At 37.4% G+C, this 25,680-nt stretch overlaps 1 protein-coding gene across 4 annotated transcripts in view; it reads right to left on the reverse strand.

Annotated features, from left to right (window-relative positions):
- Positions 1-1,193: 1,193 nt before the first annotated feature.
- Positions 1,194-25,680, reverse strand: part of erg (ETS transcription factor ERG) — a 289,025-nt gene continuing 264,538 nt past the window's right edge. For 3 of the 4 annotated variants that reach the window (XM_039744465.1, XM_039744468.1, XM_039744466.1), the window contains 7 exons: positions 20,950-21,030; positions 15,072-15,140; positions 13,304-13,366; positions 11,965-12,021; positions 10,639-10,713; positions 9,488-9,535; positions 1,194-3,303 (listed from right to left, as the gene is read on the reverse strand). In XM_039744465.1, coding sequence (XP_039600399.1) covers positions 2,783-3,303; positions 9,488-9,535; positions 10,639-10,713; positions 11,965-12,021; positions 13,304-13,366; positions 15,072-15,140; positions 20,950-21,030 — 914 coding nt within the window. In that variant the 3' untranslated portion in view covers positions 1,194-2,782. The remainder of the gene's footprint in view (positions 3,304-9,487; positions 9,536-10,638; positions 10,714-11,964; positions 12,022-13,303; positions 13,367-15,071; positions 15,141-20,949; positions 21,031-25,680) is intronic. The other variant, XM_039744467.1, reaches the window with a different exon arrangement.

Raw genomic sequence — 25,680 nt, forward strand, 5'->3', positions numbered from 1 at the left:
GCACCGCGGTTCCGACAATAAAGGTGCGCACCACTCAGTTGTGGATTTACATATTAGTGGTGTGGCGGACCTTCACTTAAATTTTTACTTCCGGTTCAAATCCATTGTTTTAAAGTATTTGAGTACTCATGTTGTGTTTCGGTACGTTTTTTTTTTCTTTCAGATTTTATGCTCCCGACTTCTTTTTAGGAACCATTTTCTGTCGTGACTTGAATAGGAATAAGTATGCCAGTCCCAAATAAAGCATAATATAAAAAATAATTGGATTTTCTACTTTATTAAACATCAGTTCAACTTTCATCACTAGAATAAATAAAAACATTCAGTCATATTTCCATTTTTTTCAATTATTTTAGCCAAATCTATAAAGTGATATCAACAAATATACTACACAAAATTAACTTACCTTAACTAATGGCAGAAACACACTGACAGCACAGAGATATGAGTAGACAGATCACTATGAGAGCATAATAACTGGATGTGCATGGCTGTTCCGACAATAAAGGTGCGCACCGCTCAGTTATGTGTTTACATATTAGTGAAGTGCCGGTTTTGAAGCAGTGCATCATTCTCATTGTTATGTTGCTTAGGACTGCACTTTTATTTCCAGAAATTCGATAGAATTATGATGAGTTTTCAGATGTATACCTGTTAGTGTGCACTAGATCTTAGATCTTCACTTTTTCATTTTAACTATTTTATTGGAACCAAAACTTTATGATGGATACACTCTCAAATGGGAACAAGTTAGGAAGTGAAATGTTAGTGTTCTTTGCATCTCATTATTGAGGGATCTAAATCATAAAAGACAAGTTAATTACAACTAAGGTAAGTCTGTTCAGTTAGCAGCTCTTGTGGAAAAAATTGGCAGGAATGAAACTTTGCAGCCTTCCAGGATCTGATTTTAACTCCCCAGGGTTAGAAGAGTATTTAAATAATTGAACTAACATCATAAACATATTATTCCCAAACTTGCTGAATCCAATTTAGAGCATATTCCATTGGGCAGAAGACAGGACGCAAACCTTGATGAGGCTCCAATGCATGTCACACCAATACCCATGATCACAATGAAATACATTTAAAACTAGCCATTTAATATTTAAGGTGCCATTCATCCTCTTGTAAAATGGTAACCGCCTATGAATGAAATTCAGATCTCATTGTTAAAGAAAGACGGAAGATTCAATTGTGTTAAAAATACTTTATTAGAATTACACAATGGAAAAAATGTACTGCATACTATGGTAGATGTTCTTTCCCTTTTATTTTAGAAGTAAAATCTCTGCCTGACATTACAAGGTCCCTGTACATTACCCATTCAACCTCTCCTTCTTCAGGTAATGTAAAAATAAAGATATGTCTGAAATGCCATGCCAGACCAAGCTTATTATTTTTTCATTGCATACTACTTGCATTTCTAAGTATTTTATAGATTGTAAACATAAAAGCATACAGAGTTAAAATTCAAGGCCACAAATATTTTGTTTTCCTTTTCATCTTGCTATTTCTATATTTTCTATATTTATTGCTTGTTTTTTTTTTTTTTTTTTTTTTTTACTTTGGTCTTCGATTTCAGATGGCCGAGATCAACTCGTAGTGTATAAATGCATAAGTTACATAATTATAATATAAAAAGAGAACAAAATAACACTGAATTGTAAAGTTCATCTAACAAACGCACAGCGTTCGCGACTCAGAAAAAAAAAAAAACAAAGATAAAATTGGCACTTTTGATAAATCATTTTGGCAATAAAGGGGAATGCCTGCACCCTCTAGAGGCAAAAGAGAAGATTCCCTTAAAACATTTGAGGTCTGCAGAAAATTTTAAAAGGCAGCTCATATTCCAGTTTTCAAATTTGATAAAGAGTGAGAGAGAGTGATACATATTTCTAGGTTACACTCCCCCCACCCATTATAAAACCAAGATCACTCAAGTAATCAGTTTAACTTCAATAATGCCATATGCACTACCATAAATAGTAGTTTAATACTGATAACGTTGGCACATTGTGTCCAAAATAAAGAATACTTTATGGTCCAGTTGTTGGTTTTGAGTGCAGTCTCATTCTTCTTCGTGCAGTTCCTGTTTCTTGAAACATTGTTGCTTTTCATGTACATCCAGCTTCAGACAGTATCTTCATTTTATCTTTGTCAAACCACCAAACTTCCTCATTTTGTCATATGGCTCAAAAGTCTTGTGCTCTCCACAAAATAAAACATCCTATAACCATTTCATTTGTTTCACATTTTGATACTGTAAGGCTAAAAAATCCCTCCTCTTATAAAATACACAAAGAAAAGAAGTCTCCATTTGTCGTTTTCATGGCTTTCAGTGGATGTGCCTCTTTTCTACTTTGCCATTCATTCTGATATGTTGGATTTATTAAATAAGGTATTTTCATATATATTTCATAATAAAGTCATGCAGTTATTGTGTAGTTCCTCTAGTAAGCTCATCATAATGGGTTATACATGTCTTACACATCAGATCTCTTCTCCTTCTTCTTCGTTTCTTCCACAGTCCCTTGCTTCTACATGCTCTTTCCTTCAGTCTCTTCATTTATTGCATTTGGTGGTTTTTCATATATCAGTTTTCAAACATCCTGGAATAGCATATATGTCCAAACCTACTAACTATCATTCTCTGTGCCAACAGGCATGTACTGTATGACCTTTTCTATCCCTTTTCATCCTTTTTCTTTTTGCCCTGTATTTACTTAGGTTTGCCTTCAATAAAGGTCCATTATTTATTGCCACAGTTGACAAAACCTGACTTTTAATAGTAAGTGCCAAGATGAGATGGCATATGAGTAGGGGGATGCCGAGTATTAGGATAAATGCTTCCAGGTGGCGAATTCCAGTATGTGTTAGGAGCAGAGAAAAAGCTGGAGGACGTAACAGGAAGGGCTGGTGGATGTGGAGCAACAAAGTTCATCTTTTGTTGGTGAACATGATATGAACTCATATAGGGAAGGTCAGATGGGTACTTGTACATTGACGATTCTGGGGGGTGTGGTTGCAAGGCTTGGGCAATGCCATGGAAATCAAACTTGTAAGCATATCTCTTGCCATGCACTTTGGTCATGATGTTCTTGTCATAGTAGTAGCGCAAAGCACGACTTAGTTTGTCATAGTTCATGTTGGGCTTGCTCTTACGTTCTCCCCAGCGCCGGGCCACTTCATCAGGGTCTGTCATCTTGAACTCACCATTGGTGCCCTCCCATGTGATGCAGTTAGAGTTGGAGCTGTCTGACAGTAACTCCAGTAAGAACTGCCAAAGCTGAATTTGACCACTCCCTGGCAATTGAGAAAAAATGTCAAGAGAAGAAAAACAAAGGTTAATTAGGATCCTGAGTGACATATTTACACAGCAGTCACAGAAAATAAAGATTAATGTTTTAGTCCCATTAGAAAAGTATTTGACTGTAGGATCCAAATAGGTCAGGGTAAGTATTACTGGTTCCCAGACCATACAGAAAATGTTATTTTTTTACTTTTTTGCCTCTACATGTTTATTTAGTGACTGACTAATAGGATCCTATGAACTAGAAATATTACATATTTTGTGAACTATGATACATCATTTAAATTTAAAGAACAAGGGTAATCTTACTAGTCATATAATGCATCAGTAGACACTTTTATTTTTGGACATTGTATAACCAGTTTATGCAGTCCAGGGTTGCATTCCATCAACCAGACACATTTCCCCATATTGTAAGCAATGTGATAACTACAACCAGATCACAGTTGGTGTGGAGTTTTCAGTCTTCTCTTTGGCTCATTTATTTTTTCTTTTTGTTTGTTCTCTTTATCTTCTTTTGAGTTAAATTTTGTAATTCATTTGTTCTTTTTGCTTTATTTATTTAATATTGTTTAATCATGGGAAAGGTGCTATATAAAACATTATTATTATTATTACTGGATTATTGCTCATTTCCATACGATGTTAATAATGCCTTTATTTGTTTCTTATATTCTGCACCCTATTTTTTACACATTGAGCCTAATGGGGGCGGGCCACCTTACATTAAAGTTGTGGGTCCATCCCCAGTGCTATTTAAGACCACAAGACGGTTGGTAGGGCATTAGAATCTGAGTACTGCTCCTTGGCTCTCCTTTGACGTTTGGTTTCTGATTCTTCAATGCTTGTTGTTTTTCATCCTGTGATTTTCTGGTTTTGGACTTCGGCTTTCTTATACTATTAGATATTTGGGATTGTTGACTGTTTTTTTTGCCCAAAGCATACCTTTCAGGCATAATCTCTTTTTGCCTCTTGAATGAAACTTATTCTTGTTAACAAATAAAACATTTGGATATAAAGAATTATTGTTTTTGGGTATGATAACATGCGGATGGTTTCCCTGCTACTCTCCTTTACTTTCTATTCATCCATCCATCCATCCATTGTCTAACCCACTGAATCCAAATAGGGTCACGGGGGTCCGCTGGAGCCAATCCCAGCCAACACAGGGCACGAACCAATCCTGGGCAGGGTGCCAACCCACCACAGGACACACACAAACACACCCACACACCAAGGCCAATTTAGAATCACCAATCCACCTAACCTGCATGTCTTTGGATTGTGGGAGGAAACCGGAGCGCCCGGAGGAAACCCACGCAGACACAGGGAGAACATGCAAACTCCACGCAGGGAGGACCCGGGAAGCGAACCCAGGTCTCCTAACTGCGAGGCAGCAGCGCTACCACTGCGCCACCGTGCCGCCTTACTTTCTATTTGTACTTTTAAATGAATAAGCCTGTCCTTTTTTTGGTATTGGGGCTGTGCAGGCCTGAAGCCTGCTTCTTGAATTTGGGGTAAGGCTCCCCTTGATGGTACACTTCAGTGAAGTCTGGGGCAAAATTTTGGAGTCAAGCCTCATTTTGTGGAGCTCAGTAATTTACAACAGGAGTGTGGAGTTAAAATGCCCTTTGCTTGGGTAAGTTTTCATAAAAATGTGTTATGCATATCACTGACTGTAGCATAAGTAGGTGCGGGTTTGTTCAGGATGGTTTGTTTTTTTGTTGTATTTTTAATATCAAGCTTTTCATAACACTAAACAGCAATAGTATTTTATAATATGGATGGACAAGACTGAATGAACAAAATCAAAATAATGACATAATAATATATTTTTCTGAATTCCAACTCAGGGCATGAATTTAGTGTGCCCTTTCCATAGCATTAGAATAATGTTATGGCATCTCTCCTGATTGGGTATTTTTGAAGATCTAAAGACATGCTGTTTGTAAGTGTTATGTAAGCAAATTCACCCATGAGGAAATTATCTCAAATATTTTATAACCTTACCTTCTGATTAAAAGACGCAAGTTTATAGAGAACTAGAAATGGGTAAATGAAGCCAACAGAAAATAAAAATTGTGTTGACAGTATCTGATATTGGGTGCTGCTAAACACAACAGGCATTGTTCAGTAATGAACTTTAACTTTATTCATAACCTTGCCAAAGGAGAAAGGGTACTGTATTTCAGTCAATAAATAAATGAAAAAAGAAGTTAAATCCCTAACAATCCAGATGTAAGAAATTGTATTCCACTAGAAGATTATAGAATATGTTCACAGAGAGTAGGAACAGATAAATTTCCTCAAAGGGAATTATTAGCTTCAGTATAAATTCTGAAATTTAGTTAATTAAGCAATTCAGAATCATCATCAAATTTCTCAATCTTTTTGAATTACCATGAAATATCATGATTAAGTATAGCATTAACACATTAGATGATGCAGTTCACTCTTTGGGAATATCTGAAGTTTTAGAAATTTAGTATTCCATTAAGTTAATTAAAAGCATTTGATTAGCTAATAACTAATTTGTTCTAAGTCTTATGACCCTTTGTTTAAAGCACTGTTTCCCAGTCACCCTTCTCAGTACTTTTTCAGCCATACCCACAAATATTCAATTCACGATATTTAATAAATTCTGTTGAAATGGGTCTTATTGATGACTAGGAGAACTGAGGTTTAGGTCCCTCAGGTATCCTGGCAGTTATTTAAGCTAAGGCCCATATAATAAAACAAAATGCTTGAAAATACAACATGCCAATAAAAGTCATTTTTAACATCACCATTTTTTTTCAAGGGATCAAATGGAGGATGTGCTAGTTCAGGAGAACGGATGACGATCCCGAAATGTGCTGGCTTGAGACAGCATTGGCAATAGTTTTTACGCAGTTTTTGATTTACACTCTGTTTTAATAAATTATAGAATTCATGATGGTTGGCATGGTGGATGTCTGATGACTGTTAGAGAGCTTTGAACCAAAATATTTAAGAATGGAAGCCAACAGTTGCATTTCTGTATTAATGGCCAGTGGGGCATAGCCCCACCAGATGCTGATCAAAATAAGTAATATACTTCCATCGGTATTTTAACTTATTGTATTACTGAAGTGTTTACAACTCTAAAATTTGTCATCTTATGGATTTTTTCCAATTTTCTATCTTTTATTGAATGTCAATCCATCCATTATCCAACCCGTTTTATCCTAACTACAGGGTCACGAGGGTCTGCTGGAGCCAAACCCAGCCAGCACAGGGCACAAGGCAGGAAACAAACCCCGGGCAGGGTGCCAGCCCACCGCAGGGAGCATACACACATCTAGGGACAATTTGCAATCGCCAATGCCCCTAACCTGCATGTCTTTGGGCTGTGGGAGGAAACCCATGCAGACACGGGGAGAACAAGCAAACTACACACAGGGAGGACCCGAAAAGCAAACCAGGGTCTCCTTACTGCGAGGTAGCAGCGCTACCACTGCGCCACCGCGCCGCCTATATTGAATGTGATTTCTTATTTAGAAAGACATTGTTTTTTTAATGTGAAATTGTCTTTAAATTGGATATTTGCACTTCTAACGTGGGCTTTTCCCAGTTAAGGCTATGCAGTACTTGTCAGCAAAGAGGTATGGAAAGACCAGTACCACCTGCTCCCAAAAGGTATCCATAGTAATGTGAAAAAGAGAAAGCAGATCAATATTAGGAATACTGTATATCAAGCAATATGCATTACACTGATCAGAATGGGGCTGAGTGGCAGCCTGATCTTTACCCACCGCTGAGGAGGACCATCTGAAGGCACTAAACTGGAAAAGCCACAAAGGAAGTCTTACTGTAAGTTCGTTCCTTCCACTTTCTGGAAAAGAAGCGAGCAGTATGATGCTCCTGTTTCAAAGAAGTGCAGAGTCCTGTTGTGGAAATTTCAGGTATGTCAAAAATTGTTTTTCAATTTCTTGTTAGAATTTCACTGATTAGCAAACACCTGGTGCCCCAGAAGGCTGTGCTTGAGTCATGCATTTTGCGTAGTCTGCAAGGTCTTTCTTTGTTATTGTCTAGTTTTCACCTCAAAGCCATTCATTTCTAAACTTGATGTGTTGTTGTTTCACATTAGGCAGTTCATAGACAATATTTTCATGGACAGCAGGTGGTTGCGAGGCTCTCAGTTTAGTTAACGATTAAATCTCAATTGGTGTATTTTTTTTTACAGACCGGAAACCAACATGCCATTGTTTGAATGATGTGATGTAAACAGTGCTTGAACATTAGCAAAAAAAAGACATATCATTAATTGTGTAAGTTGTTGTTAATTTTATAGACATCTGCATGCATACATTAAAATTCTGGTATGCCAAAAGTGCTAATGGAAGCCAGAAAACCTAAATATTATACACTTGTTTACATTTTGCATATTTGAAATAGCATAGTGTAAAAAATGTACAAAAGTGTAAAGTCTTTGACAAGTTACCATGCATAAAAATCAGTTGACAGACATCATAATACAAATTTATATGCCTTAACTATGGGTCTTTCCTAAATATAAATGATAACTTTGAGGTAAAGCTGGTATTTCAGATAAGGAAGACAGAAGGTTCGAAGTAAGGGAATAATACTCACTAATCATGGTGCAAGTAAGAATTTAATAGGATTTTGTAAATGTGACAATATTTGCCCCATAAACATATGAACCTGAATGTATTTGTTATAATGTTACAAAATACGTTATGGCATTTATTCATATGTTAAATTTTAACAGCTGGCAGTTTTACAAGTAGGTTTACAGATATTATGAGCAGTCACACACCATATGCCTTCCTTAATAATGCGTTATTCTCTTATTTATGGGTGCAATTTTATACAACCATTTCAATATAAATGATAATACAGACAAGTTTAAACTGCTTCATGCAGCAAAAACAAATATTATTTATAAATATAAGATAATGACTTATAGGAACCAAATGTTAAAAAGTATTTTAGGGGTTCTGTTAAAACAACATTCATATCACTTAGGTAATGTGGAGGAGGAATTCATAAGACAAATAAAATGTTAGGGTATAACTGTAATAACTGTCAAATATCAACAAGGGATGTCATGCTGACCATATAAGGCACTAATGAGACTGCATCTGGAGTACTGTGTGCAATTCTGGTCACCACACTGCAAAAAAAGACACAGCAGCTCTACAAGCTGTGCAAAAAAGAGCAATCCAAAGGCATCAAAGGACCTAAATGGATGTCTTACTCTGACAGTCTAAAGAAATTATACCTCTCCCAGGCCTTCAGAAGGATCAAAGGCTAAATCTCCACTAAAGCTAAATCTCTCTGCTAAATCTTAAATGTCTGTGTGAATGGTGACAGTTTTACTGTCACATTAAAGATGACAGCTATCCTATGTGGAAGATCAAAGCTAACTCCCCAGATCACCTGAATGTTTGAATGAGAGTATTCATCTCTTCACAGTATTGTTTGTTGTGTATGTTACGTCACCTTGAAACTGCACAGCATGATTAGAGCATTGCACGGCAGTTCATAGCAGTGAATGTAGCCCATGCTGCAGTTAGGGGAAAGCTTTGCACATGAAAAGTCTATCCTGGCATCACTAATACTTGCCCACAGTCATGACCTGAATACAATAAACCATATACAAACCACCAACTTTTTCCTTTTGGAATCAGTAATGAGGCTGTTGTAATAATAGACTACTGTAGATTTTTTCCACCTTCAAGGTACATATAAATAATACAGGCATCAATGTGAGTTAGAACTCCATTTAGATAGTGATCTTGCAAAATAATGAAGAGTGGCTTCATTTAAAAAAAAAAAATTAGCCTCCATGGTTGATTAAGTTAGCCAAGTGTGGATTTGCTTGTAAGTATGTGAGTTTTAGAATGCAAATGCTTAGTGAAGATTCAAGTTAAGCGTCTTTTCTTACACATGAATCTGAAATCCACCCCATGTGAGTAAAACACAATGACTTTTTTCTTTAAAAAATGACTAATTCGCTATAGTGGGCACACTGATACATTATAAAAACATACATTATTACCAAACTCTAGTGCAATCAGCCCCAAAATGAATTATTTTCTTATTAAATGATAGACTAAATATTACATTTAAAATCCAGTATCACTAAACTTCAGTTTTGTGCCAGTAAACGGCTTAAGCCCATTTGATTCTTACCTGGATTTGCAAGGCGGCTGCTTGTTGGTCCAAGAATTTGGTAGGGATCTAAAAATAATAGCACAAACAGTTTTGCTATATTTCATTTCATTCATAATGTTTTCAAAAATGATACATGACTTTGTGAGCAGAAGAATGACAGAAAGAGGAAATGCTACTACTGCATTTAAATTTTCATTTTTATTTTGGACCTTAATGTCATTAAAACAAACCATATATTCTCAGAGCAGCGGCTTGCTTAAAATACCATCAACAGGCAGATACAGCCAGTCAGTCATTATCCAACCCACTATATCCTAACACAGGGTCACGGGGGTCTGCTGGAGCCAATCCCAGCCAGCACAGGGCGCAAGGCAGGAACAAACCTCGTGCAGGGAGCCAACCCATGGCAGCAGGCAGATACAATACAATTTATTTTTGTATAGCCCAAAATCACACAAGAACTGTCACAATGGACTTTAACAGGCCCTGACTCTTGACAGCCCCGTAGCCTTGACTCTCTAAGAAGACAAGGAAAAACTCCCAAAAAAAACCCCTGGAGGCAAATAAAACGGAAGGAACCATGGGAAAGGCAGTTCAAAGAGAAACCCCTTTCCAGGTAGGTTGGACGTGCAGTGGGTGTCAAAAAAAAGGGGGTAAATACAACACAATACACAGAAGAGGACACAAGTAATCCTCAATATAATATAATAGTAAAATAAAAATATTTAAAGTACAGAGCGGAATTTAACAGTAGATGATATCACATAATAGGATTTGAATTTGTTTAGAGTCCTTTAGACCTCAGCCATCATGCTGCCATTACTGGCCATTCCACAGCTGAGTCAGCTCTGGGCCAGCCGATCCGATGAAAGGAGCCCTCTACCCGAGGATCCCTGCGATCCTCCATTGGAGATGACTTTACCTTAGCAAGCAAAACAAATTGGTGGTAGGGCAGTGGCACCAAGTGCCACAGATCTGTGATTGTCTTCATATTGTAGAACTGGCAGTTTTTGCAAAAAGAAGTGCAAAATATGGATTATGGACTATGTTATTGTATACACAGGCAGTGGAGTGCCAACGTGGGTAGCAGTACTACTTCACAGCAACTGGTTCTCAGTTAGATTTATGGAAAGCTTGCTATCCATCTAGGGATCAAATTTTTCACTTACTGAATTTGTGCAGGTTTCTTCTGGTGACTTGGGCTCTTGTAGGAGGGTATGGGTTTGGTCTCCTTGTTGGATATTCTAGTGAATATAGTAAGAATGAAACTGCTGTATTCAACTGATCATTTCTACCCATAGACGTTTACAGGATATGTCTACGATTATCAGACATGCTCAGTTTTTAGAGCTGCTGGCTAGGTGGTTAGCACACCAGCCCCATGGATCCAGTGCCTTCAGTTTGAATCCTGTGCCTATGTATAGATTGCAAGTTTTTTAAGTGTCTTTGTAGATTTTCCTTTCAGTCCGCCAATATTCCAATAACATGGCCAAAGATACACAGTTTAGGTTGTTTGACAACTGTAAATTGGCCCCATTATGTTCTGAGAGGGCACTACAATGGACTAGCACCATGGCCAGGGCTGTTTCCAATCTTGTGCCCAGTGCTGCCAGGATAGGCCCTGTCCTCCTGCAACCCTAAACTATACTAAAAGAGTCTGAAAATGGTATGGTATTGTAATATGAGGGCTTTGTTAAAAATGTACCCAATATGGGGTGGCATAGTAACTCAGCAGTTAGAGCTGTAACCTCATAGAATGTTTGTCCTGGGCTTGGATAGTGGCTTGGCCACTGTCTGTGTGGAGTTCGCATTTTCCCCTCATGTTTACTTGAGATGTTGTCTGGGTAATAAAATTTTCCATTTACATCCCAGAAATGCATGTATTAGGCAATTGATGACTTTAAAATGGCCTTTTTCTTGAATGAGTCCTGTAGCTGACCCACATCCTGTTTGATAATATTGGGATTGGCTCTGATCTTCCTGTGACCCTTAACTGGCAAAGCTGGTACAAAAAAATGGATCAATAGTTTTATTTAATTGTTCACAATCATTTTAATGCAGGATACAAGTTGCACAATACCAGAGTTTTTCAGTTAACAAATGGACTTCAAAGATGGGTTTATGGGATTAACTCAGGCTGCTGATCCAAAACACTTTGTGCTAACAGCAGTGAATAAACAATCTTGCTAAGAGTTTTATTTGGAATACATTTATTAAAAGAAAATCTAAGATATAGTATGTAAGGTGGTATAATGACATAAATGGAGGAAACTTTTGCTCTAGACTTGTGGCAAAAATAACATGTGATTTATGCTGGTGATCTGAATAACAATTCTAGGGGCGCGGGTAGTAAGGCAAACATATAAAGATTAATAATGTGTTAAAAGCCCATTAAGGGGTAAGGTAAACTTAATTTGGTATTAGACACATTTTGTTAATTTGTACAAGCCAGCTGAAATTTGCTATGCAAAGGAACATGTTTAAATGATGCCCACCTAGCTGGGGACGCTGCTCTTCGGTTTTGGTGACAGCTGATGATGGTGCCTGGGTACCTATAAACATAGTATTTAAAAACATTAATATTTGATGAAAATTTTTAATTAATAATAGCATAATGACTAAATAAACCTGACTGCTTGTCTGAAAACATTATCAAATGTAAAATAAACAACAAACAATATAGATTGCATTATGCTAATCATTGCCTTTTAGGGTTACAAAACAGCTGGATTCCTACTGAAAGTAATGAGCTGTGTCCTAAATGCCATGCCACTTCACAGTGAGGCTTCAGGCTTTCCATTTGTTATTTCCAGTGGACATTCTAAAGGGACTAAGTCTGGGGGCTGGGGACACGAGTTTGTCTCACACACACACAAGCACACACTAGCAGTCACTTATCATGTAATGAATTTAAGCTAACATGCATTTCCTTTAAAATTGGAAGAAAATAGAGAGTACAGTAACAGACCCAAAAAAAAAAAAAATGAAGGCTCCACACAGTGACTGGGGAAGAACTGTACTGAGGCTCATAGGTTTGTGAAGCTGTAGCACTAGTCAGAACATCTGTGCCACTCTCTCTCTATATATATATATAAAGCCCAGTCATCCATTTTCTAGCTTGTTTATGCAGTTTTAAGATTAGCAAGATGGTGCCTATCCTACCAAGATAAAAAGCAACCCTGAGGGCATACTCAACATACACGCACACTTAATTAATACTACAAGACTAACTTAGGGCCATCAATGCGCCCGACATGCAAGTCTTTATAATGTGGTAGTGAAACTACATTGCCTTGAGGAAAACTCTTTTAGTAATGGGAGAAAACTTCACACAGGCAGTGTCTGGAAATTTATGCCCAGCACTAACATGAAATTATGAAAACCTGAAATTCAAGCAAAATATTTCTAATTCAGCACCACAAAATAACTCCTCTAAAATCCTTACCAACCTTCAAGAAGTATCAAGGCTTTTTATTATTCACATAATTAAGATCTAAATATTTTTGATTATTTTAAAACTTAAGCATCTGTTCTGAATTGCTAGGTGGGTTTATTCAAAGACATCTGTAAGCTTACCTTTGTTAATGGCTGTTACTTTTAGACCTGACCTGAAGCTTCTGGGTCATGATACATGTTATTATACACTGTACTATAATTTCTGTGCAACTAATAATCTCTGTGCTGCTTTGCATTTAACTATTTCACAAGACTCAAGAGTCAACCACCTCCTGCGATAACTGTCATGTAAAAATAAGCTATATTAAATTAAACAAGGCCTCATCTGAAATATATCCATGCAAACTCAAATGAAAATGAACCCTTGTTTACTCATACCTTTACTAGGTGGCACAGAGTGTGGTGTCCATACTGACCGTCTTGCTGCTTCATAAGACAAATCTGTTAAGATGAAAAATTGAATTAAGGGCCATACGTTTACTAGGTTAAAAGCAATTTCTGTTTCTATCAGAAGTTCAACATATTATACAGCACCTTTCACATCTATCACTGTGATGCTCCCTCTTACATATCTGTTCTATGGTTTCTTTAAAATCTATCTAAGTCCTAAATGCAAAGTATCTGCTTTATGCTTTTAATATATTGTACTTTCTGAACAAATGCTGTAACAATCTTTTACCACTGTGGGGTGCAAAGGTTACCAAATAACACAGTAAAAACCCATCCATACAATACAAGACATTAATTTTTAAAAAGTGCTCAATTTGACTGTAGATTTATAGGGTCATTATTACAACATGTACAGAGAACAGTGAAATAGTTATTTGTATGTGCCAATCAACAAGTAACATGTTGCCAAATCAACAAATGTATGAATTTTCAATCCCACCCAATCCAATCCAAGGCGGCAGGGTGACCAGAGCCTATCCAGGTGGAGTGCAAGACAGGGATCAAGATGACATTGGGCCATCAGCTCACTGCTGGGCACACTGACTTACACAGCCACACTCACCCTCATCAGCAGCCAGTCATCATAAAGTGCACATCATTGGAGAATATTAAAGTAAAATCCATAGAGACACAGAAAGAAAGTGCAAACTCCACACAGACCTGGCATTCAAAGATGAAAATGATCAATTTTATATTGTAACTGTATTTATGCAGAGCAAGGTGCTCATATACAATACAATACAATACAATACAGTTTATTTTTGTATAGCCCAAAATCACACAGGAAGTGCCGCAATGGGCTTTAACAGGCCCTGCCTTTTGACAGCCCCCCAGCCTTGACTCTCTGAGAAGACAAGGAAAAACTCCCAATAAAAACCTTGTAGGGAAAAATGGAAGAAACCTCGGGAAAGGCAGTTCAAAGAGAGACCCCTTTCCAGGTAGGTTGGGCGTGCAGTGGGTGTCAAAAGTAGGGGGTCAATACAATACAATATACACAACAGAACAATATATTTTAATATCTGGCATACTATATAAATTACCCAGTACTGGTCTTTATCAATCCAGACCAAATTTTCTTTTCTGACATAATCAGAGCAATTCAAATAAAAAATTCAATTTTAGTATTAGAACATGAGAACAATGAAAACAAGAACATCCATCCATCCATCCATTTTCCAACCCGTTGAATCTGAACACAGGGTCACGGGGGCTGCTGGAGCCAATCCCAGCCAACACCGGGCACAAGGCAGGAACCAATCCTGGGCAGGGTGCCAACCCACCGCAGAAAACAAGAACATTGTATAGTTTATTTTAAATATTTGCCATTAATAAATAAGATTGCAAAGTTTGAACAGAACATGTGCTGGTGACAAAAAAGAAGAAAAGTAGTGAATGTCGCAACCAAATGTAGAAATAAGTAAAGAGAACCAATTAAGTAGTTTAGCTAGAGGCAGACATTAACCACTGATTGAAAGTTTGCTTGAATTTAAAACCAGCAGATCTAGAATTATAAACCCCTGTGGCACAGCATTATGTAGAAAGAATATTTTGGTTTAAGAAAATGAAAGAAAATCCTTCAATTTTTTATCTTAAAAATCACAAATGCATTTTTTTACGTATGAATGTGCACACTCCTGTTTTAAAAACAAGTAGTTACATAATATGAGAACAGTATCTGCTTCATAAATTACTCCACCTGGTCTAGCTGCCACTCTTGGCGTTGTATCAGGATACACTGAGTTGGGGAAAATAAAAGCTGCTCCCCCTGAAACAAAAGAGAAGTGGACACTTAACATGGCAATTGATAGGATGCTTGAAAGCTGAACAAAGTAAAACCCAAAAGTAAAGGCTTTAAAGTTTTGACTTTCTTCTGCCAAAAAAGAATTAAACATACAGCATGTAATAAAATGTCATATTGTCAGACTACTTTAAACTAGAACGTGGCACAAGACAAGGATGCCCCTTGTCACCGCTACTGTTTGCATTGCCATTGAACCACTGGCAATACATTGTCGAAATACTGATCAGATAAAAGGGATTATCAGAGAAGGACTGGAACAGAAAATCTCATTATATGCAGATGACATGGTACTGTATATATCGAACCCAGAAAATTCTGTGCCTGCAGTCTTAACAGCATTCACAGAATTTCAAAAGATCTCTGGTCTCAGAATTAATCTGAATAAAAGTGTACTCTTTCCAGTGAATTCTCAAGCATATAATATTAGATTAGACACCCTACCTTTTATCATTGCAGAACAGTTTAAATACCTCGGGGTAAACATCACAAGTAAACATACAAAGCTCTTTATCAACAAAATTTTGGCGTCTGCATGGAAAAAATTAAGCAAGACTTGCATAGATGGTCAACCCTTCATCTCACACTAGCTGGAAGAATTAACACTGTTAAGATGAATATTCTTCCTAAGCTCCTTTTTTATTTCAAAACATTCCAATATACATTAATAAATCATTCTTTAAGCAATTAGATTCAACAATAACCTCATTTATATGGGATTCAAAACATCCACGCATCCAAATAGTGACCCTACAAAGACAAAAGGCAGAAGGCGGCATGGCTCTACCTAACTTCCAGTTTTATTACTGGGCAGTAAATATACAGGCGATAAGAACCTGGACACAAATAGAAGAACATACACAGGCTTGGACCGCAATAGAAGTAAAATCCTGCAGTACTTCTTTGTATTCCTGCTCTGCTCCAATAAACACACGTTATTGGCAATACACTAATAACCCAATTGTGCTCCACTCACTTAGAATCTGGAACCAATGTAGAAAGCATTTTAAGACGGAGAAGCTTCTATCTGTGGCACCTCTGCAAGAGAACCACCTCTTTCAACCTTCACAAACATATGCAGTTTTTAATATCTGGAAAAATTTGGAATTAACTTGCTTAGAGATCTTTATATAGACAACGTCTTTGCATCCTATGAACAATTACATTCCAAATTTAACATTCCAGCTACACATTTCTTTCACTATCTTCAAATCAGGAACTTTGTTAAACAGAACCTTCCAGATTTTCCTCATCTTGCACCATCATCCATGCTGGAAAAAATATTGCTCAATCTCAAGGACTCAGACACCATCTCTGCAATATATAAAATCATTTTACAATCCCTTCCCTTCAAAGATCCAAGAGGACACTGGGAAAATGACCTCTCAATTAATATATCAGAAAAGGAGTGGAAAGTAGCAATGCAGAGAATTCACTCGAGCTCCATATGCACAAAGCATACAATTATACAACTCAAAATTATATATCGAGCACATCTGTCTCGACTAAAACTCTCCAAAATGTTTCCAGGGCATGATCCAACCTGCTAACGTTGCAACCAAGTCCCAGCCTCACTGGGTCACATGTTCTGGGCCTGCACCAAATTAACATTATTCTGGACAAAATTTTTAATTACCTTCAGACAGCCTTGGACTCACAATCCCTCCTAACCCATTAACAGCTGTGTTTGGGGTTCTTCCAGATGGGTTTAAAGTGGAGAAGGACAAACAAATTGTGATTGCATTCACTACACTTTTGGCACGCAGACTTATTCTGATAAACTGGAAGAACCCAAACTCTCCTCTTTTAAGTCAGTGGGAAACTGATGTGTTATACTATTTGAAATTGGAAAAAATCAAATACTCAGAGGATCCGTACAGACTTTTTTCAAAACATGGCAGGATTTAATCAGTAATATTTTAAAATAAGCTCATAAAGCACAGATAATTTATTAATTTAGGTATGTTTACAAGCCTTAAATTTCACGCCGTTTGCCTTGCTCTCTCTCTCTCAGGGGTGGGGATCGATTTGTCCCTAACTCAATTTGTGTTTTTGTAAAAACTTGATTGATTTGTATGGATTGTAATAAAATGAATAATAATAAAAAAAAACTCATATAGAATGTATATAAAATTATGAATATTGTGGAGGACTGCCGGCTTCCCATGCCGGTCCGCACCCCCAGGCCGACAGGAGGAGCTCTCCCGACAGCAGGATCGTGCCTCGAGGTCCAGCAGGGCCTTATGGACTTTGTAGTGTTTATACATAGCCCTGCTGGATACCTTGGGGACCACCAGGAGTCGCTGTGGGGGGCTTATAGGCTCTGTGATGCCATATGACCCGGGAGTACGTCATGGTCACGTGACAGGAAGAAATGTCGTGCTCCTTAGTAAAGGACTAATTGCCCTGACCCGGAAGGAATAAGGAACTGTGGACTGTTGGGACAGAAACACCTCCGGGTCAGGGACTATAAAAGGGTGGTGCCTCGCTCCAGACAATGAGCTGTGCTGGGTGGGAGAGGAGCAAAGTGTCTGGGCGAGGAGGAGTGGTTATTGTGTTTATTATAGTTAGGAGCATTGTTTATGAGTAGTGTGGAAGGTGCTTGGTGCACTGTGAACCATAATAAAAAGTCTTGGACTTTTACCTGGTGTTTGGAGTCATACCTGAGGGTTCAAGGGAGCACTAGCGCCCCCTACTGCCACAATATAAAACACCAGTAACGGCGTACTGCACAATAACGTGCAGTGAATAGACTTGACTTGAGCATTCCTAGTTTTCATACTCTTTCTCTGTCTGTGTTTAGCATTCATTTGCTCAGAGGTTGATGCGCTTGCTGCTTCCTGAGCAGCTCTTCTTCTCTCCACCCTAGCGGCCTGCTGCTTTTCTTCTTTCGTCGGCATCTTTTCGCGTTAAAACTGATTAAGTAAGTTTTTGTGTTGCATTTACTTAGTACATTTTCTTTAAATTTTCACTTAAGCTGGCACTTAAGTCTTCAATCTGCCTCAGGAATGATTAGCGAGGGTGGTAGGGAATGGGAATGACGCCTATACGCAGGCACCGCGCGGCCTCCCTACTGCAATCTGCTGAGAGTTGATTCTACAATAAAATAAAATTAAAATAAAAAAAGTAATAATAGTCATCACCCCAAAAGCAGATAGTAGATGTCATGTAGTATAAGTGTGCCAAATTTCAAGTCAATAGGTGAAACCGTTTCTGAGCTACAGGTGATTTAAAATCCTGGACAGACAAACAAACAGCCATGGTAGCGTATTATACAAGAAGATTATAATAAAAATGTGATTCTCCAATATTATATTTTCTTTTTCTCTAAATTTTTATCAATTGATGACAGAAAGGCAATGTAGGAAAAACGTATCCATTACATGCTGATGCTCTAGGCACACAATGTTAAATTTAAGTGTGTGTGTCTAAGGCCGGAGTTATACTTCACACGACGCGACGCATGCTGCAGCGGACGCTCCTGCTACGCAAGCGTTGTAGTGTTCATACTTGCGCGTGCTTTTACGTAAATCTGGAGGAATCCACCAGGTGGCAGTGCGAGATATTATCACGGTGAGAACATGTTCGGCTTCTCTGTGTTGTGAATTGCCTAGGACACCTATTAAATTCTGATGACACCTTACCGCAATATCTCTGAAAAGGATGTTTATTGATTAAATCCATCAATCCAGGGATGTGTCCATTCCAGGAAGCATTGGGCATGAGTGAGAAACAATCCCTTGACGAGGCCTCAGCTCATCGCAAGGTGAATACAAGCACACACATATACTAGCGTCATTTTAGCGGCACCAAATCCCCAAATCTGCATATCTTTGGAAGGAAACCTGAGCACAGTGTGGAATACAAGCAGGAAATATCAGCAACATAACTCTCTGCAAGACAGCAGTGCTATCGCTCAACCACCGTGACACCCCCATGTGTGTAATTAACAGTATTCATTATTTAAACAAAATTATATGTAAAATGTAACATACACACTTTAATGCATTTCATCATGAAAGTGATATCAAATACAAATCTAAAGATTCTAAATGTGCAGAGAGTTGGAATATCACACATTTAATTTGTTCTGTGTGTCGATCTATTGCTGCTTTCCGCTGCTGTCAGGTCCAAGAAGCTCGTAGCGATTAAAAACTGGGATGACGCGTTTACGACGGTCTGCTTTAATGATAAAGTAAACTACAAGATTAATGTGGACATTTCGAGATTAAAGCCGAAATTGAAACTTTAATAACAAATTACACGTTTTCATCCTTTGCCTTTATTTTTTTCTCAGTGGCTCAAATATAACTCTGTTCATTATGTTGCTGCTGTTAAGTTGCAAAAATTAAACAATAAAACAGACGGCACAAAAGATGGTATGTGAGACTTTTAAAATGTATCGTGTCATTACGTTTGGGAACTATCTACATGTGACAGAAAGCCTCTATGCAGATCCTACGGGATGAATGCTTCGATGTGGTGAAGCAAAATGCCGACATACAGATGCATTTGTGGTGCTTTTATATTCAAGCGTCGCATATTCCCGATCATAATGACACGATACTTTTTAAAAGTCTCACATACCATCTTTGCAACTTCACATCGGCAACATAATGTATAGCGCTGTATTTGAGTTACTGAGAAAAAAATAAAAGACACAGTGAAAATGTGTATTTTGTGATTAAAGTGGAAATTTCGGCTTTAATCTCGAAATGTCCACTTTAACCTCGTAGTTTACTTTATTATTAAAGCAGACCATCAGAAACGTCATCCCAGTTTTTAATCGCTATGAGCTTCTTGGACCTGACAGCAGGTAAAGTAAAAAAAAATAAAAAATAGATGGCACAAAAGATGGTATGTGAGACTTTTAAAATGTATCGTGTCATTACGATCAGGAATATGCAATGCTTGAATATAAAAGCACCACGAATGCATCTGTATGTCGGCATTTTGCTTCACCACTTTGAACCATTCATCAAACAGCAAAGCGCGCACATCGATCCCCGAAGGATCTCCATAGAGGCTTGCTGTCACATGTAGATAGTAAACAGAGACTCTGACATCACGTTCCGACTTTTAGCACACTGCGCCCTGACTTTTTGCTGGTACTGCAACTCGCGCACGCGTCGCATTAATTTCTGAAGACCTGCTCAGAGGACGCGTCAAATGAACGCTGGGAACGCGTGGCAGCCATGATGCCGGCGCGTACGTGTTCTGAGCGTGAAGTATAAATCGGCCCTAATGCTGGATGAATGTATAAATGTCATGTTACAGAACTTTCCAACTTTATGTAATCTTCTATTTTTTTCTTGCTGTGGTTTTATAATTAAGCAGGCAATAGATTTTATGATTAATTTAGCATCATGAACCCTAATTTGTAGATGCTGTTTAGCTAAAAGTTCTCTTTAACAGCACCATAATTTGGTAAATCTCATTTTGTCTTTTCACGTTTGATAACTAGTGAAATACTAATAGCAGGGCTGTTCTCTCAATTTGGTTGGAGCAAACTTATTGATCTTTGTTGGTGTTCTGTGATGGCTGCACAACCTCTTCGGCAGGTCTGTATGAGGTGCCTGGCCTTTTTTAGTACAATTAAGTAATTTTATGCATGTATATTTCATTACAGTGAAAAAAAAATTTGGTTTTACAGGAGTATGAACACCTTCATAATAACACAATACTGCAAAAAATCAGAGTATACCCAGAACAGCAAGCTCAGTTACATTTATTTCATTGTGAACCTTGCTTTATGATGTAAGTACAGACATCTTACCTGTGTTACGGGCATGCATTAGCCGAGGAGAGTTTTGTAAGGCTTTGTCAACATCATCTGAAGTCAAGTGAGGGAGTGGAGCTGAGAAACAAAAGATTCTTTTGAAACTGGAAGTTACTGGAAATTATTTCTCTAAATCAAGCAAACCAAAGTTTAGAATTTTAACATAAAATTTTGTGATAGTCTGTTAAAATTAAAATCAGCATTGTTCAATATCTTAAAATAATACGATACAAAAATTAATATTATAAAGCACATATATACATTTACAGATATTTTCATTACATATACTGTACACTATATATGCAGACCTCAAAACCTGTTATATATGGACATGGCTACAATCCATTACCTTTAAGAAAATTATCAGTTTTAATCAATCAATACTAAGCTTCTAAATGTAAAAGGTTTTTAAAAAAAAAGCGCCCAAATTTATTTTCAGTTTTGCTGCGGTACCCACTGCAGTCAGTAGGAGGCGACACCACAGAGAAGTTCTTAGAATTAAGTGCAGCACTGAGCAGATGCCTTCTCCATTATTAGGTAGCCACACCAAACTGGACAAAGGACAAAATATCTACCAAATATTTAAGAACATGAAAGCATGCGCATGAAACGTGTCATTATTTAAAACTATGCTATAAAAAGTGTTAATTTATTATCAGTTCTTGTTTGCTGTCAACAAAAGTATTTGCTTTTTAACTCTGTAATTTTCTATCAATTGTTCCCTTCATGTAAAATTATGAATTAGTATCATTGGCTTCAAAACATACAGAAATATTTTGTTCAGATGTTTTTGTATTATTTAAGTTCCAAAATCAAAAAAACATAATAACTCCATCTTAAGCATAGATAATTTATTATATTTGCATTCAATATTTTATATTGCCTGATGCAAACTTTAGAGATTAGAAGTAGAAATAATGATCATTGTTATTTAAATTACACAGGGTATCTCTGCTCAAGCTGCTGCTCCCGCGACTCAATCTCGGATAAGCGGAAGAGGATGGATGGATGGATTCTAGATTCAAATACTGTATCTTAAATTGGTGCAGACTACAATGCATTTAATGGAGGTTCTATGTTATATTTACCTTCCAATCATGATAATAAAGATATTTTTATTCCATCATTTCTTTGTCTTTCTTTCTTAAATATCATATACGTATATCAGGTAACCAGTTTAGAGTCATATGACAAGCAGGAACATTCTGCTCCTTCTAAAAAACTTTTAAACACTTTGGTTTAAAAACAAGTGTGACTTCATGCTAAATACAAAAGGGAACTACTTATTGAAGTGTGCTTGGTTTTTAAATGTGTAGAACTATAATGTCAGTAATGTTTCTGTCCATACCAATGAGACCCATGGTGGGCTGAATAGGTAAAGGAATTAAATCATTTTGGTCAGGTTTCTAAAATGAGCAAGACTTTATGATTATGTTTTTAATAAAGTTCTTGTTATTATTAAGGAGCAAAAACAAATCTTACTATACCTAAATAGAAATAAAATTGAAATCCATCATATTGAATCTCTAGCTAAACTCTGCCATTCTGCCTCTTATTTAGTTATTTTCTATTATTCACTGCATTGGAATTATGCTTCATAGAACGCTTAGCTTTGAAAATTCGACCAGAATTACAGTCTGGATGACAAATCCACCAACTAAAGAATGTTTGCTAGAGTATGATGCTTCCTATTCTCATCTAAGATAGAAATACTTTGTCACACCTTTAGAATTTCTTGACTGGTTTACTACAAATCTCTTTTCAGTGGTATTTCTACTCAGCTTAGTAATACTACAGTACTGACACAGTCCAAGCATGTCGCAACACACAATTTCTCAAGTGGCATATTATACAATCTCTCCTACTAACAAATCTGTTAATTTCAATACCACAGATTATCTATTATCACTGCTTGCCTCATATTGATCTACCAGACTTCTGGGATTCTCTGATGTCAACCTTCTGCGTTTTCCATGTAAGCAACTCTAAAGTAGTTGCTATGATTCTCTTGAACTGACCCTCATTTTGCTAATGAAGGTCTGTCGGTGCTCATCTCACCAGCTACTCAAAGACTATATCCATCCATCCATTATCCAACTGCTATATCCTAACTACAGGGTCACGGGGGTCTGCTGGAGCTAATCCCAGTTAACACAGGGCACAAGGCAGGAAACAAACCCCGGGCAAGCGCCAGGAATAAGGTACTTACAGTATTACTTAACTGAAAAACAGTAATACATTACTAATTACTTTACTTTTATGTTACTTTCTAAGCGTATGTAAGTTAACATACCAATTCATACATTTTGTAAATCCACTTAATCCTGAGAATGGTGGCGGGCCAATTTAAATATGTATCAGAAAGTACAAAGATGACGCACAGTATTTTAAAATTACCAGAAACAGTGAACTTGAATCAAGCACTTAAACACATAAACTACGGGGCTTACATTAGCACTGTGCCATTTCAAACATATGAATCAGCAAATAGAGGCCTTTACATCACAAAAAGTATTCTTAATAAACATTAAATCTTAAAAAAACTGACTTAACCACTCAAAAACTTGAAAGCATTTCTTAATAAAGATGAAGCCAACCTTAACACAATCCCAAGTAAAAAAAAAATTTACGTGAAGTTATAACACACATCTCCAGTACAGATTTGACAGGACTGTTAAATTCAATGGGCTTCACGTCTGTATGAAAATGGTGCACATGTGCAGCAAAAATCTGTACATCTGAGTGTACAAAATGTGACATGGAATGCCTACCATTCAGTACGGTTTTTGGATATTATTTGTTTAGAATGATGTGTAAAACCTACGTAACAAAATTCTACTCGAGTTGAGAATTAACAAGTTGCACTTATTCATCACGGGGGAAATGTAAGACAGTGAGTTAGTCATTTTCCAACCCGCTATATCCTATACTGGGTCACGGGAGTCTGCTGGAGTCAATCCCAGCCAGCACAGGGTGCAAGGCAGGAACAAACCCCGGGCAGGGCTTCAGCCTACCGCAGGAAATGTAAGTAGATTAAAGTAAAATATTGCTTTGTACTGCATTACCTTTATACCCCACAGTATGGATGTCATATTTAAATTGTTCTGACAAGATGTAAACATACAGGTCAAAGTAATGACAAGAAACTTCAATGACCAGGTTATGAAAAGAAAAGCCAGTCTGAAATGTGCAAGGCTCAAAGCTTTTCTCTTCTTTATTAATTGTACTGATGTGGCCTGTAATTTTTTTTTAATCATGTATATTTTTGAATAATATTGAATTTTATCTTCTTATATAATGCGCTACCATGGTTGTCTGTTTGTCTGTCCTGGATTTTAAATCATTTGTTGCTCACAAACTGTTTGAACTATTGACTTGAAAGTTCGTACACATATACTACCACATATGTCTACTATCCACTTTCGGGGTGATGACTGACCTCCAAGGTTATTCCTCTTATTCTTTTATTTTATTGTAGAATCAACTCTCTGCAGCGGCCAGCAGGGCGGCCGTGCGGTGCACGTGCATGGGCGCCGTTCTCATTCCCTACCACATTCACCATCACTTCCTCTACCTCTTCATATCTTAAATCATTCTTGAGACAGATTGAAGACTTAAGTGCCAGTTTAAGTGAAAGATTAAAGAAAACTTACTAAGTAACTACAACACAAACACTGATTTAATCAGTTTTAACGTGAAAAGATACCAAGGAAAGAAGAGAAGAAGCGGGCTACTAGGATGGAGAAAAGAAGAGCTGCTCAGGAAGCAGCAAGTGCATCAACCTCTGAGCAAACGAATGCTAAACATACAGAGAAAGAGGATGAAAACTATGAATGCTCAAGTCAAGTGTATTCACTGCACGTTATCGCTGTTACTGGTCCCATTATATTTTATTGAGGTGTCACCTGTTGCACAGCTGCACTTGGATCTCAATCCGGGTGGTTTGTCATGTGGTGGGTGCGGCGTGCTCCCCACCTTTCTCTATATTGTATTGTACTGTATTCCTTGTATGGTGCTACATATAGAATAGCTTAAAAAATAAAAAATAGATTTATGATGGACTGTAATAAAACAAGCAAAAAAAATAGCAGAACTGAATGTATGGTTGATAGTCAGCAAAACCCACTAATGAAAAAAATTTTAAACCTGACTTTTTAAGTACTGGGAGTATTCCTTGCCCATGGCCTATCTACAGGCAGTGCAGGTGGGGCAGTTTCACTATAACTTATAGGGTTGGGAGCCCTCTCGGTGACTGCATTAGTTGCCATTTCGCAAGGCTTAAAAAGAGGTTAATAGTGTTAGCACTTTTGCTATTTAGCCTTTTGCACAATCCTGATGAGACAACCTTTGGCCCCCGCCACCCTGAAATGGAACCCACCTACTGAATTCAGTCATTTGTGGTACAGCTCTCAAATGCACGTGAACGTTATGCCATGTGTACATTTTCTAACTTGTTATATCTATCCAGCCAATCCCACACTACCCCAGCTCTTAATCTGGTTTGTCTACAGGTCACTGCTTGCAGTGTGGGTGAACTTAGCCTTTTTGGTCCATTTGATAATAGCTGATATGTGGATCGATTCTGTAGTGAGCTTTCCAGAACAACATTTCAATAAGTAGCCATGCACATTGTTACAATGGGTAGTTCCTTTAGCTTACGGAAGAAGCTGCCCATCTCCATCTGAACCGTGTTTAAGAAACATTTGAAGACTTTCTTGCTATGCATGG

Source organism: Polypterus senegalus, chromosome 2, assembly GCF_016835505.1.
Source record: "Polypterus senegalus isolate Bchr_013 chromosome 2, ASM1683550v1, whole genome shotgun sequence".
Lineage (NCBI taxonomy): Eukaryota > Metazoa > Chordata > Cladistia > Polypteriformes > Polypteridae > Polypterus > Polypterus senegalus.